Here is a 17,014-nt window from a genome sequence, read left to right as displayed (position 1 = left end):
TGGGTCAGACTTTTATGGACTGATGGCTTGGCCTATTTCGCCATGACTTCAGTAATGGATTCACTCCAAACTAGTCAAACTGTGGGGTTTGTGAAAATGGCCTAAGGAAAGAGGGCAAGACAAATAGTAGAAGCATTTTCATTAGAGATGCTTTAATTTAAATTTTAAAGCAATACTATTATTTTTTAACTTAATGTGATTAGATGTTTATTTGCTCTCTTGAAATGCAGCCCAAAAGCAATAGTGTATTTAGAACATGATGGTGAGCACTGTACAAAATGTCATTACACTGTGTATAAAACCCAACTATGGCTTTGTCTATAAACTGTAGATGGCTTGTGTATAAGGATACCAGAACATACAATTAGTAGATAAATAACAAAGGTCCTTATGTCAAGATGTTAAACATGAACACCACTGGTATCTCTTTCTTTTTCCCTGGAGATTTGATTAATTTATGTTACCCTGTGCAATGGGTATGCTTCTCCTTTGATTTACCCCCATTGGTCCCAGGAGAACCCTAAAGCATTCTTCAATCAAAGGCGCACTTTATTCCTGCCTTAGTCTCTGAATTCCAGTCGACCTTTTTACTCTACTGAAATAGGCCGAGCTTTTAAGGTGATCCCTTAAGGTCCCTTCACTAATGTTCTCTGAGACATGAGATCAGCCCTCAGGTCATCCCCCTGGCTCTATTCTGAGCCTATTCCTGCTCCGCTAACTCCTGGTCTCCCCTTGGCCTTCTAAACAGAAGGTATTCATGACCCCAGAGGGCCCCCACAATCTCCCTCTTTTATAATATTTTTATTTTTCCTCCTAAAACATGTTATTTCCCAGACATATTTCACATGGAGAAAGATAGAGTGTTATTCTTTCTCCCTCTTGCCTTTTCATTGTCATGCCATGGTTTTCTCTCCAGTGGACGTCCTCAAAGCCAGCCAGTATTTAAGGTAATTGAAAGAAAAGTGATAGTGGAAGTTTGACTTCAAACTTTATGGTTTTGAAGCTTCCACATATTTTCAAGTACATAGACATTTCTGCAAATTTTTGCAAATATCCTAAAAGAATATTTTAGCTTTATACCCAAAACTCATGTTTTTCTCACTTCTCAGTCTAAGAATTCGCTTTGTTGTTCTCTTAGAGTTTAGCATTACTGTCTCCCATCATTTTCACATGGCTTGTAACTTTCTGAGTTTGTATGAGGTAACGGCAAATTCTGCACTTTTGGGGGCATGAACAGCGTCTATGCCAAGGGGGACGCAGCGTGTGGTATTAACCACCAACTTGATGGAAAACATTAAAGGCATTTCTTGATGCAAAGGAATGACATGACTCCAAAGGAGTGATGTCTAAGAGACGGAAACAAGAATTCATATTAGGGCAGTGCCTGTGGCTCAAAGGAGTAGGGCGCTGGCCCCACATGCCAGAGGTGGAAGGTTCAAACCCAGCCCTGGCCAAAAACTGAAAAAAAAAAAAAAATTCATATTAACTTCAACATGGCCTTACTTTCTCTACTGTTAGTAGAGAAAGATGAAGATGGGGACTACTTATTTAAAATGTCCATTTATTCCTTTTAGACTTAAAAAAATTATATGTCTATTCACTCAAAATGGGCATTTCAGACAAATCCCATGGAAATATATATTTTGATGATGTTTTTAAAAATTATATTATCCTGGCTTTGCTTTACATCACTCATGTTGTAAAATGTATAGGAAGGAATTATCAACCAAAGGTAAAGGAAGAAGGAAAAACCACAAAACAGAGGAAATGAGTTTAATTTAACATGATCTGAGTATTTTGAATACACCTTAGCCATTATGAATCAAAATCATTTTTTTAAGGAGATGGTGAACAATGTACTTGCTGTTTCTTATTTATGTAGTCTTTCCTATTAATGGCAAAATAAATCAAGATGAAAGGAATAATTTGGAAGAAAGTGTTTAATTGGCAAACCCAACAAAGAAGACTCATCTTTAATCTTGTGTTAATAGAAATTTATCAAATTCTAAAGTGAGGAGCTATCTTAGAGATTATCTGATCCAACTTTTTCACTTTTTTTCTTTATGATATTAATGCCCAGGCAAATCAAGTGGCTAGCTTTATGTTACTCAGCCGTGCGGGGGTGGGGGGTCGACCTGAATCTTGACCCAGTGAATTTTTGGTTTTGGATTCAGGTCTTTTTTCCCTTGTATCCCATGAACTTCAAAATAAAAATCCGACTGATAGTTTCAATGTCTGGACTCACTATAGCTATAGTTTTTCCAATGCTTCTCAAAATGTTTAGAGAAGAATAAACTGATAGTCATAAGTATGTGACAGCGTTTTAAATTCAATTGCTAGGCAAAAATTGCATTTGGATTTATGTCTTTAGCTGATCTAGAAGGAGGATTCCAGCCCAAATACCCCTTTTTCTGTCACCCCAGTTCCATCTGCTTTCTCTTTCTCCCTCTGCCCATTATGTTACTCTTTTAAACAAGTCAGCGAGGGTAGGGAGCCTTGTGCACTTCTTTATAGAGTGAAGACACTGTAATTGTTCTACAGAACTTGGTTCAAAGGCTTTCCCACTCCATTTGGTTGATTGCCCTGTAGATACATAATATAAAAGAAGATACTGAAAAGAAAAGATGTGGAGACAAGAAAGGAGGTCTGTGAACGCTGACTCAAGGCTGATGAGCGTTATGACTGTGGGGTGCATGTTTCACTCTATAGAGTGTGATAAATTCAAGAATCTCCAAAAATTACTTGAGGATTAGGACAGGCAGACTTATTTCATTTATTATAACAATGCCTTGAATAATGCAACAGCCACTTCATGTAGTAACTTGACTTTTGAGCAGTAGTGTGCAAATTGGACAATACTAATCGAATGAATAAAAGTGGCAAAGAAATATGATTCCCATGATGCAGTATTTTTAATTTATTACCCAGAGTCTTAAAATAATTAGGTTAGCCCTTTTTTTTCAGTTTGACGTAACACAAAACCATGGAAGAAAGTAATTGTGTATCACATGGACTTTTTTCCTATTTTTGCTTAGCGTGGCCTAGATCAGAATTTTTACATTTGAGTCAAAAGTTCTAAAATTATCATTACGCAAAAAATAAAAGTTATTCACTTACGGCCCTGATGTTTTCAAAATGTCCACCTTCTTTCTCAAAATCAATAGGTTGTCCTTTCAGCGTCCAGTAGAAGGTGACATCCAAACTCGAATCGTGAATTGCTTTGCAACTCAGAACGATGCTTTCTCCCACCGTTAACTCTGTTCTTTTAGGGGTAAGTTCTATCTTTGTAGGTTCTATAGAAATAAAAACACATTAATTTACATAACCAACACGTTATGTTTCCCTGCCTTCTATATTCATGACAGTTACTCCAGATAACATATGCCAGATTTTTCATATCGTTAAATCAGTTATTATTAAGAAAATTATTAGGCTTTGGATGTTTGAGTCCCTGTTCCTGTCAAGTTAGCTTGAACAAAAAGGATGAGAGACACCGTCCCTGGAAGTAGCATTTGGCATTCTGGTAGATGGAAATTAGAAAAAATAGGCTGCAGCCTTTCTGACTACTTGCCAGGATCATCAAATAAAATAAAATGATTTTTATAATAAAAAATGCTCCTTATAGCTGAAGGAAGAATTCAGGTAGAATTCACACTCTTAAAATGTATAAGCTATAGAAGCCTCCTTCCCTCAAATTATGGCCTTTTAATTTTTTTTATTGAGACAGAGTATTACTTCATTGCCCTCGTTAGAGTGCTGTGGCGTCATAGCTCACAGCAACCTCCAACTCTTAGGCTCAAGCGGTTCTCTTGCCTCAGCCTCCCAAGTAGCTGGGACTACAGGCGCCCACCACAACACCCAGCTACTTTTTTTGTTGAGCAGGCTCAGAGGGGTTCAAACCCACCAAGTCCGCGAGCATGTGGCTGGTGCCCTAACCGCTGAGCTCTGGGCGTCCAATCTCAAATTACAGTCTTAACAAAGATGGAAACAGAATATTGCTGAGGACATGGCCTTATATTTGCTTCACATTATACAAACCTCTTGTAGGTAGAAAAGGGGTAGAAAGTTATAAAATTTCACCGTTGATAGACTGTGTATGGCTTAGTGAGATGTAAAAAGAAAGGCAAAAATATTGGATGGAAATGTCCTTTGCGGAAACAATGTTCACATTTAACTACTTAACAATTCAGTTAAGTTTTTAAACCAGACACATTTTTACCGGATTTTGAGCAACTTTGAGCCAATAAAGACTACTAAAGGCTCTGCCTACATCTCAAGGTGATTTAAGTTAGTCATTAAATGACAACAATATGCTGTGTTTTCAATATAGTGGAGAGGTGATGGAGACAATCTTTTAGTTTTATCTTTTTCCTAATTAGATTCCTGGTTGTAGATATCTCAGAGTATCGACCCTGTGATTAACGATTAGCCTAATGTTTCTATTCTAGCTGTATTGTTTGTGATCCTGTCTTCCGACGAGGCACCAGGCCTAACCACTGATCAAGGCTGGTAAGAACTAAACTAATGTCCTATGTGGTTACTGAGAAGAATAGGCAATTCTAGCCCAGGAACACCCTTGTCAATATGAACATTCTAGAAGCCAGACATTGCACCTGGAGTTTTTAGTTCTGACTTCATCAGAGAAAACAGACAACCACAGGAGAATGTACTTTAAATTTTGTGGGGATTGGAATGTTGTGAGTAACTTAATATTCCATTTAACTCAAGATTAAAAAAAAAAATTGTTGTTATTAAAAAAAGAAAAACCTGTGGCTCCAGCATTGCCTCATTATAAAAAGACTGGTTAGCACGCAGAAGGAATAAAAGGACTAGAAAGTTGGAAAGGGTCCCAGGAATGCATGACGTAATGAAGACATTTTTAAAAATCATGTTCTTTTCTTCCCTTGGTATTCGCCTCTTTTCTAAAACATCAAATGTGCTGGCCATTTTAATTAAATTTTTATTTCTAAAGACAGCGAACAATGAACACTTTTATATTTTATGGGCAAAGTGTGATTTGCTATATAATACATGCACGAGGAAAAAAATTAAGAATGTAATTCAGTTGTGAAAATACCTGAAGAGATTTTGCTGCCTAACATATTTTATTTTTTTGCTAAACAATTTAATGACACATAGTCTCAAAAATATTTCAGGTTTACAATCTAGTTTACCTTTGAGCTAGGACATGAATAAAATGCATAAGCATAATAAATAATATTTATTATATAAAAAAATTCCCGTAATGCAGGCCTCAATGGGCAGTTCTGCACCAGTCCATCCTGGACATCCTGCCTCCCTCCTGCCCAGCCTTTCTGTCCCAAAGCCCCAGATGAACTGGAAACAAGAGAATATTACTGACTGATGCTAAATGTTATTTTTGGTAGAGGAAAAATATTTATAGACTATGGGCATATTTTTAAAGTTTGAGACACCACGTGCAACTTCAGAAAGAATTGTTAAAATGCTCACACATTTTGTTCAAAGTGAAATAGTCACATTTCTATCCACAAGGGTTTCCTTCCTTTATGGTTCCCTAACTGATATAAAGTGACATTTAGTGGCTGTGTCTGTCCTGTGCCGTGCACTTTATGAACAGGGGCACGCACACACGTATGGACTCACACACACCAGGGGCACGCACACCATCTGGGCACACACACAGAGGCAGGGGCACACACACACGTACGGGCTCACACACATGTATGCAGATGGTATTTATTCTCTTTCTGACAAGACCATGAATTATGCTTGTAAAACATTTTCTTACCTTTTACAGAGACTGAAGCTATAATTTCAGCGGAACCAAAGATGTTTTCCCCTCGGCAAACATACTTTCCCTCATCTGATTTGGAAGCATTTAGGATCCGTAGACTCCCTTCTGGAAGAATAGCTATTCTGAAAATTATTAAAAAGGTTTTTTCCTGTTTTACTACCAGTCAGCTAAACGGTAAGAAACTCTGATGAAGTATGAAACCATTTCTGGAGTAATAATAAATAAGATGTAAGATTTTCATGAAAAATACGCAGTGATAGTAGAAATGTTTTATTCTTCAAGAAATTATGCAATAAACCCACTTAATATTTTCTTATATTCAAAAGGGTTAGAGAGTTGCAGGTTATTTTTCTTTTGACAGTTTTTGACAGTTAATTTTAAAACTTGTGCAGAGTGACCCTGAATTTGGTTATTAAAATTTGTTACTATAATATCACCAGTGATATTCTAATATTAAGCTTGGGTATTTCATCTCAAACCAAGAGTGACCTCAAATAACAAATATAAAAAGAAACAGTATTACAACATGAAAGAAGACAAGTACAGAACATAAAATTAATTGTATACGGCAGAGAGATGACTGATGGAGGTTTCTCTGCCTTGCCACCGGAGTAGCAAGGGTGGGGAAACGTGACCTAATACCTGGGCTGCTTGCACTGCAGTTTTTAAACACAAGAATGTGGTATCTGAGTTTGCATTTGGGCTTTCTCAAGACCTTCGTTTAAAGGAGACCTTTTGCTTTTATGAAGGTGAAAAATTAAAACATTCTTAAAAATTTTTAGAAGTTCAGTGAAAATGAGGCTGTTTGGAATGACTGCAGTCTCCGGCGTATTCATCATTCCAGGGATATATGGATTTCAAATTTAACTAGGACTTTTGTTCTCTTCTCCCTTCTATGCTCCTGAAATATAAACTATTATCTTTGTTAGTACCATGCGCTAACCAATTGTGCCACATAAGTTGTGGTATATGTATACCATGGAATATTATGCAGCAGTAAAAAAAATGGAGACTTTACCTCTTTCGTGTTGACATAGATGGAGCTGGAACATATTCTTCTTAGTAAAGTATCTCAGGAATGGAAAAAAAAGTATCCAATGTACTCAGTACTACTGTGAAACCAATTTATAATCACTCAATTTGCATATGAAAAATAAAACTCAACTTTAGCCTAGGATGAAGAAGGGAAGGGGAGGAGGTGGGACGGATGGGAGGGATAGTAGGGGGACCACACCTGTGCAGCACATTGCAAGTACAAGTTGGATCTATCGTGTGTAGAACACAAATGTCCTAATGCTGTAATTGGGTAAATGAGGTGAAAGCTATGTTGATCAGTAGGATGTCAGCACTCCAATTTGTTCAAATAATCAACACACTGAAAATGGCATAAATGTATTTATGATCTATGTACAAAAGACTTAATAAAAATAAATAAATAAGAACTATTTTCTCACCAGTGCATCTGCCTACTTCAGCAACCTGAAATATAATAGACATTGCTATGTGGTTTTATTTGAGATGCTGCTAGCTTTGGGTAAGAACCACTGGATATCTCTGAACTTAAAATCCTAAAATTGGATCCTCTTATTTCTGAGAACAGTTTATTTCATGGCAATATGATAATATTAATATATAATATTAGTATGATAATTATGATAATCTTAATATTTAAGATTCAAGAATAATGGCTAAATGTTTAGTCAGCTTTCTCTATGTCATTTTAAAATGTGCATTCAATCTTGCCAATCACCAGAGCTCGCAGTTATTTAGAGCACTGAGCATCCTAACAATTGATGTTAGATTCTAGGCTGCTGGAATACCATTTACGAATTTACGCTTACATATTGACATGAATAATGTTACCACTTGAAAGACATTATAGTTTTCAATATGGTTCAGATTTGACTCGCCTTGTGTAAGAAGGAAGACAAATTTAGAAATAAGTCAAATCAGAGAATTTGATTTTGTAATTTATGTCTGGGAGAGATACTAGCTTGAGCTATTTGGAAAACATACGCTCTTAAAAGGTGTGTAATCCATTCAACATGGTCAATGGAAAGTGCTGTGCATTATTTAGATAATGTTCGTTTTCTAGAAGAATTGAATATGAAGTATTTGCTCCAGCTCAGCCTCAAAGTGACATACATTACAAAAAGATGTATTCAAAAGCAAAAACTATCTTCCTTGCAAACAAATATATACCTTCTTATACTTTATGGGGGCAAGACATGATTGCAAGAGGGACGTTACCTAACAATTGCAATCAGTGTAACCTGGCTTATTGTACCCTTAATGAATCCCCAACAATAAAAAATAAAATAAAAAAATATATATATATAAAAAGAATTACAAACCGTTGCTATTTATCTAACTTCCTATAATATACAGAGATTGTTAATTTTTTTGAATATCTGGATTTCACTGACTAGACTAAATTCTAAGTTTTTTTTTTTTTTGCAGTGTTTGGCCGGGGCTGGGTTTGAACCCGCCACCTCTGGCATATGGGGGCAGCGCCCTACTCCTTTGAGCCACAGATGCCGTCCCGAACTAGACTAAATTCTAATCCAGCAAGTGAGAAGTTTGGCTGAAAAGTTCAACTCCTTTAAATAAACAAACGTGTTTTAGATCCTGGCAGTATTACAGCCCTTGATTTAAGATGAGTGCTTTCTTACTGACAGGAGGCAACGTACATTCCCCTTTTCAAGACAGTTTATGACTTCCACTACACTTACACTTTAGGCCATGGATCTACTTGGGGATGAAGAATTTTTAATACCACAGTGTTTTTTCATCTGTCAAGTGGCCATGTCAATTAACCCCAATCCTGTCCACTGATTCAAATTGTAAATGCTTACCAGAGGAGCTCGTTTTTCCACTTAGAAAAGAAAAATAGAAAATTCATGTGACTTACATTATAATGTCTGGTTGTTAAACATCAAATTACTCGGATAATTGAATATGGAGTTAATGGCTCCTTGTGATCCAGCTTTTTTTTTTATCTGCCCTCTCCCCTCTGCGATTACCACGTGGCTCCTACATTCTGGAATTTTCAGATCTGGAGATTAATTCCGCCAAGACATTCTTGGACTTGGAGGAGGTGTACAAAGGCGAGGTCAGGTAATGATTTTAGTGGTTAGGGAGAGATTTTAGAATCCCAGAGCATTCTGGCATTCAGAATCAAGTCACACTTACTCTGTTTTGGTTTCTTGGCTTCTCCACGAGTTTCTGCCTAGGCCTTGAGATATCTTGGTTCTCACTTTGTTCCTTCTAATAGTTACTGGATCTCTGGCTTGTTAATCTGTTCTGTACTCCAGTCATCTACGATGTCATTGTACTTACCCTATTTTGAAGGGATTCTTTGTTAACTTCTTGATGTGATCTTGATTTTCAGACCTTACGGCCATTTTTCTGTACCCTCCATTCCCATTTTTGGCTTCCCCAGTAGACACTACCCTCCCTAATGTGGACCTTTCCACGTAGGCTGCTTGCTTTAGAGAACCATCTATTTACCTTCTGATGTATTATTTAGTGATCAGGCTCTGACTCCCCAGTTAAATTTTTTTCATCAGTAGAAATTTATTTTCTCAAAATTCTGTAGACTGGAAAAATCCAAAAACAAATGCCAGCAGGTTAGGCTGGAGTGAAGAGTCTCTTCCTGGTTTGAAGAGCGCTGCCTACCGCATCCACTCCCCACACCCCATGTGCTCCCACTGACTTTCCTTGGCATCTGAGAAGGGGAGGAGGGAGAGAGAGAGACAGAGAAAGATGTCTCTAGAATTGAGGTTGCTTCTTTGTTTTTAAGCCACTAACCCTATTAGATTGGGGCTCTAACCTTATGACCTCATTTAACTTTAATTCATAAAACCCTAGCTTAAATATAGTTACACTGAGGTTTAGGGCTTCAACATGTGAACTTTGGAAGGACACGATTCAGTCTACAGCACACGCTACCCCTGCTTGCACACATGCTCACGTTAAGTTAGGGATCAGTCTTCCCTTTACACAACGTATGCTTGTAGCAAGCTAAGAAATAAACACTCAGATCTCATGCTTCTTTACCACTCCAGTTTCCTGCTTCTCGTCATGCCATCGCTCCATGGGCAAAGGTGCCCACGCTATGGTTCTTAGAGACCTGCCTCCTGCGGGGTGAAGCAGAGGACTGAAGGACAGAGAATGGATTTGGTGGCATGAATGGAAGATGCACCATCAAATTATATCACAACAGCTACAAAAAACTAAAAATGAATTCTTATGCTTATAGAAGTTTAGAGGATAACTTAAACGTAGCTAGTCAAATCTCATTTTACAGATCAAAGAATTAAAACCCGAAGAAATTTAAGTGACTTGTTAGGCCCATGAGATGATAAGAAATAGAATTTACAAATAATTTCTGTGTCACACACTAGTAAACACTTGTAATAGTTTTCTATTGCTGCATAACGAATTACTACAGACTTAGCAGGTTACAACAATACCTGTTAATTAACTCAGCATCTATTTAATGCTTAGGTCAGAAGTCTGGGTGGGTGGGCTTCTAAGTCTTCTATTTAGGACCTTCAAAGGCTAAAATCAAGGTATGGGCCAGGCTATTCTCTTATCAGGAAGCTCTGCAGAACCATCTGCTTCCCATCTTATTCCTGGTGTTATGTGGCGTTACTTCCTCACTGTGGGTCAGCTGGGGCTGCTCTCAGCTTCTAGAAGCTACTCGCATTCCTTGGCATACAGTCCTCTCTAATAGGTCAGATGTCTTTCCAGTATCAAATCAGAATGGATATTATATCATAGAATTGTTAATCGTTAATTGAGACTATATACATGAAAATAGGATAGGATTGGCTTCAAATCACTGCCATTGACCTTGAGCTAAATTATATTAGCTCTTTTCTTGAATGTAAGACTGTCACAATATTGTCTAATCAGTTCTTTGGAAGTATGAACTAGATAATATATGTAAGTTATTGTACTTTCATCATGTGTGATATACATTAATCTAAACTTACTCAGCCAAGTGCAGTGGCTCACACCTGTAATCCTAGCACTCTGGGAGGCCAAGGCAGGTGATGGCTTGAGCTCAGGAGTTGGAGACCAGCCTGAGCAAGAGTGAGACTGTGTCTCTAAAAATAGCTGGGTGTTGTGATGGGCACCTATAGTCCCAGCTACTTGGGAGGCTAAGGCAAGAGAATCACTTGAGCCCAACAGTTTGTAGTTGCTGTGAGCTGTGATGCCACGGTACTCTACCCGAGGCAACAAAGTGAGACTCTGTCTAAAAATAAATGAATACATAACTAAATAAATATGAAACAAAAATAAAAGTTACTGAAAAATGTTAACAAAATTTGTGATAAACATTAAAAAAGAAAATTCTAAGAGTGAAGAGCGTCCTTAAGGCATAAGCCTAAGCTATTGAGATAAATATTTTCTTGGAGAGTAACATTTGAGTTGAGGGCTAGAGAGTGGTTCATCTGAGCTTATCCTTCCATGTGAGAGAGCACAGGGAATAGCCTACGCGAAGGCCCTGAGCAACGAAGGACCCCGAAGCCTTGAAATGTCCAATCATGATGACAGCAGGGAGGGAGGTGGGGAAGGGAAAAACATGAGACTGGAGAGAGACAAGGGCAAGATCACAGAACCTGGTATGCTATGAGGCGTATTTGATCCTTATTTTAAGGGCAATAGGAAACTAATTATTATTATTATTATTTTAAAAACAGCTTTATTAAGATATTATAGGCATATCATAAGCTCACATGTTTAAAGTGTATGCTTTGAAAAGTTTTCAGGTATGGGAGGTGGAGCAAGATGGCGGCCGAGTAACAGCTTCCTTGCATCTGGGCACCGTGAGTCTGGGGAGATAGGACTCCAGGCATCTCTGGCTGGTGGGATCTGCCTATTATCACCCCGTGAGGATACAGGGAGTCAGCGAGAGACTTATGGACCCCAAGAGGAGGACTAAAACAGTGGAAAAACGGCAAGTGTTCGCGTGTGTTCAATCTGTCTAAACCCGCCTGCAACTTTAAGTTCAGTAGCAGCGAGACTGCAAACCAGAAAGGCCTTACCTGTGAACTGTTTTGGTGTCTTTGGACTTGGCACTCAGTTGAACTGCCTTGGGGAGAGCCTGAGCAGGAGTGCAGAGAACTTTGGCCATTGTCTAGGGCCCCAGTCTGAGCCGCTGAGCCAGACGGAGCTAATAGTGTTTGGCTGTGGGTCACAGGGAGCCATTGTGAGCCATCTGCCCCGGAAAGCTCCACCCTCAGGGTCGCAGAGCTAGAATCGGGTGGGAGCTGGTAACCTGGTGACTGAGTAGCTTAAGGGTGGGGTCTGAGCCGCCTTGCAGGCCTAACCCTCAGGGGCAGAGGGAGACCGGTTTTGGCACACTGGGTAAGTGAATAGCCACTTCAGCAGTGATTCCAGCGACAAGCACTTTCCTGGGAAAGCTTCTGCTCAGCAAGTGAACAAGTTCAAAGTGCCTTTTAAGTGGGTTGAAGAGAGATTTAAAGTATCTACCAGCTGGGGTTTGAGAAATCAGCAGCCTCCAGTCGTATCAGAACTGTGATTAACATCTCATACCCCAGAAGACCTTGTGTTGCCCAGACAATATTCAATAACATATACATACTGCTTTGTTTTTGGTTGTGTTTTTTTGTTGTTGTTGTTTTTTGTTTTTTGTTTTTGGATTGGTTGTTTTTTTTGTTTGTTTGTTTATTTTGATGTTGTTGATGTTGTTTTGTTTTTTAATTTCAACCTTTTCCATACAGATCCTTTTTCTTTCTCAATTTTTCTAGTTTAATTATAATTTCCCATTGCTGCCTTTTTTAATAACTAGAACTTCAGTTTTGCTAGTGTTTCTACCACTATTGTTTGGTTTTTCACCCAATTTTATCCCATAAAGTTTTTTGTTTGCTTGTTTTGGTTTGATTTATAGCACTTTTGTCTTTCCTCTCTATTTGGTGGAGGTGGGGTACTGTGTCTGATCAGGTTAGCAAAGAGCTGCTGACCTCAAGGGAACCACCCAACTGGGCACCCCCAGAAGGTGGGTTTTTTTAAGATTGTGTCAAAGTACCCTACTGTACACCTATATTGCTCTGTCTCCCCCTTTCTGTGCCTCTCTTCTTTTTGTCAATATTCCTTTTACCCACCCCCTCTCCTTTCTCTATTTTTTTTTTTTTCTTATCATTCAGTCCTCCTTTCTTTCATTCCTTTTTTGCTCTTAAACCTTCTCACCCTTCTGGTCCTGTAACCCTTAGCACACAGGCACGAGAACTTAAAGAGCAAGAGGAAGTGAAAGGAAAATTAGGGCAAGGAAACACATAAAAGAAATCACTCATGAGGAAGAATCAGCAGAAAACTCCAGGCAACATGAAGAACCAGTCCAGAACAACCCCGCCAAGGGACCATGAGGTAGCTACTGCAGAGGATTCCACCTATAAAGAAATGTTAGGAATGACAGAAAGGGAATTTAGAATACACATGTTGAAAACAATGAAAGAAATGATGGAAACAATGAAGGAAACTGCTAATAAAGTGGAAAATAACCAAAAGGAAATCCAAAAACAGAATCAAATAAGAGATGAAAGATATGAAGAATATAAAAAGGATAGAGCAGAGCTGAAGGAACTGAAACAGTCAATTAGGGAACTTAAAGATGCAATGGAAAGTATCAGCAACAGGTTAGACTATGCAGAAGAAAGAATTTCAGAGGTAGAAGACAAAGTTCTTGAGATAACTCAGATAGTAAAAGAGGCAGAAAAGAAGAGAGAGAAAGCAGAACGTTCACTGTCAGAACTATGGGACTTTGTGAAGCGTTTCAACATACGAGTTATAGGAATTCCAGAAGGGGAAGAAGAATGCCCAGAGGAATGGAAGCCATACTAGAGAATATTATAAAAGAAAATTTCCCAAATACCACCAAAGATTCTGACACACTACTTTCAGAGGGATATCGGACCCCGGGTCGCCTCAACTCTAACCGAGCTTCTCCAAGACACATTATGATGAAGCTGTCCAAAGTCAAGACAAAAGAAAAGATTCTTCAAGCTGCCAGGAGTAAGCGCCAGTTGACCTACAGGGGCAAATCCATCAGAGTGACCGCAGACTTCTCTAAGAAGTCTTCTCTTCTTACTTTCCAAGCAAGAAGACAATGGTCATCCACCTTTAATCTACTTGAACAGAACAATTTCCAGCCCAGAATTCTGTACCATGCTAAGGTAAGCTTAAAAATTGACAGAGAAATCAAATCGTTTACGGATATACAAACATTGAGGAAATTCGCCACAACAAGACCAGCTCTACAGGAAATACTTCAACCTGTTCTGCACAATGACCACCCCAATGGATCAGCAGCAAAGTAAGAACTCAGAATTTAAAGGACAGAACCTAACCTCCACACTGATGCAAAAGATAAAACTAAGCAATGGACTCTCACCAAATAAGACGAATAGAATACTACCACACTTATCAATTATCTCCATAAATGTTAATGGCTTGAATTCCCCACTGAAGAGACATAGATTGGCTGACTGGATTAAAAAACACAAGCCATGCATTTGCTGTCTGCAAGAAACACACCTGGTTTCAAAAGACAAATTAAAGCTCTGAGTCAAGGGTTGGAAGATAATTTTTCAGGCAAATGGAATTCAGAAGAAAAGAGGAGTTGCAATCTTATTTTCAGATACATGTGAATTTAAAGCAACTAAACTCAAAAAAGACAAAGATGGTCACTTTATATTGGTCAAGGGAAAAATACAACAAGAAGACATTTCAATTCTAAATATCTATGCACCCAATTTAAATGCTCCCAGATTCTTGAAACAGACCTTACTCAGTCTGAGCAATATGATAACTGATAATACCATAAGAACAGGGGACCTTAACACTCCTCTTACAGAGCTGGACAGATCCTCTAAACAGAAATTAAACAAAGATATAAGAGATTTAAATGAGACCCTAGAACAACTGTGCTTGATAGACGCATATCGAACACTCCACGCCAAAGATAAAGAATATACGTTCTTCTCATCACCCCATGGAATATTCTCCAAAATTGATCATATCCTGGGACACAAAACAAATATCAACAGAATCAAAAGAATTGAAATTTTACCTTGTATCTTCTCAGACCATAAGGCACTAAAGGTGGAACTCAACTCTAACAAAAACACTTGACCCCACACAAAGGCATGGAAATGAAACAATCTTCTGTTGAATAACAGATGGGTGCAGGAAGAAATAAAACAGGAAATCATTAACTTCCTTGAGCATAACAACAATGAAAACACAAGCTACCAAAACCTGTGGGATACTGCAAAAGCAGTTTTGAGAGGAAAATTCATCGCTTTAGATGCCTACATTCGAAAAACAGAAAGAGAGAACATCAACAATCTCACAAGAGATCTTATGGAATTGGAAAAAGAAGAACAATCTAAGCCTAAACTCAGTAGAAGAAAAGAAATATCCAAAATCAAATCAGAGATCAATGAAATTGAAAACAAAAGAATCATTCAGAAAATTAATGAAACAAGGAGTTGGGTTTTTTTGAAAAAAAATAAATAAAATAGATAAACCATTGGCCAGACTAATGAGGAATAGAAAAGTAAAATCTCTAGTAACCTCAATCAGAAATGATAAAGGGCAAATAACAACTGATCCCACAGAGATACAAGAGATCATCTCTGAATACTACCAGAAACTCTATGCCCAGAAATTTAACAATGTGAAGGAAATGTATAAATATTTGGAATCACACCCTCTCCCTAGACTCAGCCAGGATGAAATAGAGCTCCTGAACAGACCAATTTGAAGCACAGAGATCAAAGAAACAATAAAAAATCTTCCAACCAAAAAATGCCCTGGTCCAGATGGCTTCACTCCAGAAGTCTATCAAACCTTCAAGGAAGAGCTTATTCCTGTACTGTAGAAATTATTCCAAAAAATTGAGGAAGAAGGAATCTTCCCCAACACATTCTATGAAGCAAACATCACCCTGATACCAAAACCAGGAAAAGACCCAAACAAAAAGGAGAATTTCAGACCAATCTCACTCATGAATATAGAGTGAGAAAATTCTCAACAAAATCCTAGCCAATAGATTACAGCTTATCATCAAAAAAGTCATTCATCATGATCAAGTAGGCTTCATCCCAGGGATGCAAGGCTGGTTTAACATACGCAAGTCTATAAACGTTATCCACCATATTAACAGAGGCAAAAATAAAGATCACATGATCCTCTCAATAGATGCAGAAAAAGCATTTGATAAAATCCAGCATCCTTTTCTAATTAGAACACTGAAGAGTATAGGCATAGGTGGCACATTTCTAAAACGGATTGAAGCTATCTATGACAAACCCACAGTCAATATTTTACTGAATGGAGTAAAACTGAAAGCTTTTCCTCTTAGAACTGGAACCAGACAAGGTTGTCCTCTGTCACCTTTACTATTCAACATAGTGCTGGAAGTTCTAGCCAATACAATTAGCCAAGACAAGGAAACATAAGGAATCCAAATGAGAGCAGAGGAGGTCAAACTCTCCCTCTTTGCTGACGACATGATCTGATACTTAGAGAACCCCAAAGACTCAACCACAAGATTCCTAGAAGTCATCAAAACATACAGTAATGTTTCAGGATATAAAATCAATGTCCACAAGTCAGTAGCCTTTTTGTACACCAATAACAGTCAAGATGAGAAGCTAATTAAGGACACAACTCCCTTCACCATAGTCTCAAAGAAAATGAAATACCTAGGATTATACCTAACGAAGGAGGTGAAGGACCTCTATAAAGAAAACTATGAAATCCTCAGAAAGGAAATAGCAGAGGATATTAACAAATGGAAGAACATACCATGCTCATGGATGGGAAGAATCAACATTGTTAAAATGTCTATACTTCCCAAAGCAATCTACCTATTCAATGCCGTTCCTATTAAAATACAAACATCATACTTTCAAGATTTGGAAAAAATGATTCTGCGTTTTGTATGGAACCAGAAACAAACCCCATATAGCTAAGGCAGGTCCTAGTAATAAAAATAAAGCTGGGGGCATCAGCACACCAGATTTTAGTCTGTACTACAAAGCCATAGTGCTCAAGACAGCATGGTACTGGCACAAAAACAGAGACATAGACACTTGGAATCGAATTGAAAACCAAGAAATGAAACTAAAATCTTACAGCCACATAATCTTCGATAAACCAAACAAGAACATACCTTGGGGGAAAGACTCCCTATTCAATAAA

General features: G+C 38.1%; 1 protein-coding gene across 1 annotated transcript in view; it reads right to left on the bottom strand.

Moving 5' to 3' along the window:
• The window catches only part of CNTN5 (contactin 5), a 1,447,249-nt gene that overhangs the window by 162,563 nt on the left and 1,267,672 nt on the right, over window positions 1-17,014 (bottom strand). The window contains exons 14-15 of the mRNA XM_053561942.1: window positions 5,771-5,898; window positions 3,118-3,293 (exon numbers count right to left, since the gene is read on the bottom strand). Coding sequence (XP_053417917.1) covers window positions 3,118-3,293; window positions 5,771-5,898 — 304 coding nt within the window. The remainder of the gene's footprint in view (window positions 1-3,117; window positions 3,294-5,770; window positions 5,899-17,014) is intronic.

The sequence above is a fragment of the Nycticebus coucang genome, chromosome 14 (genome assembly GCF_027406575.1).
Source record: "Nycticebus coucang isolate mNycCou1 chromosome 14, mNycCou1.pri, whole genome shotgun sequence".
In the NCBI taxonomy this organism is placed as follows: Eukaryota; Metazoa; Chordata; class Mammalia; order Primates; family Lorisidae; genus Nycticebus; species Nycticebus coucang.
The sequence above is the reverse complement of the archived record's forward strand: the minus strand, read 5'-3'. Positions and strand labels throughout refer to the sequence as shown.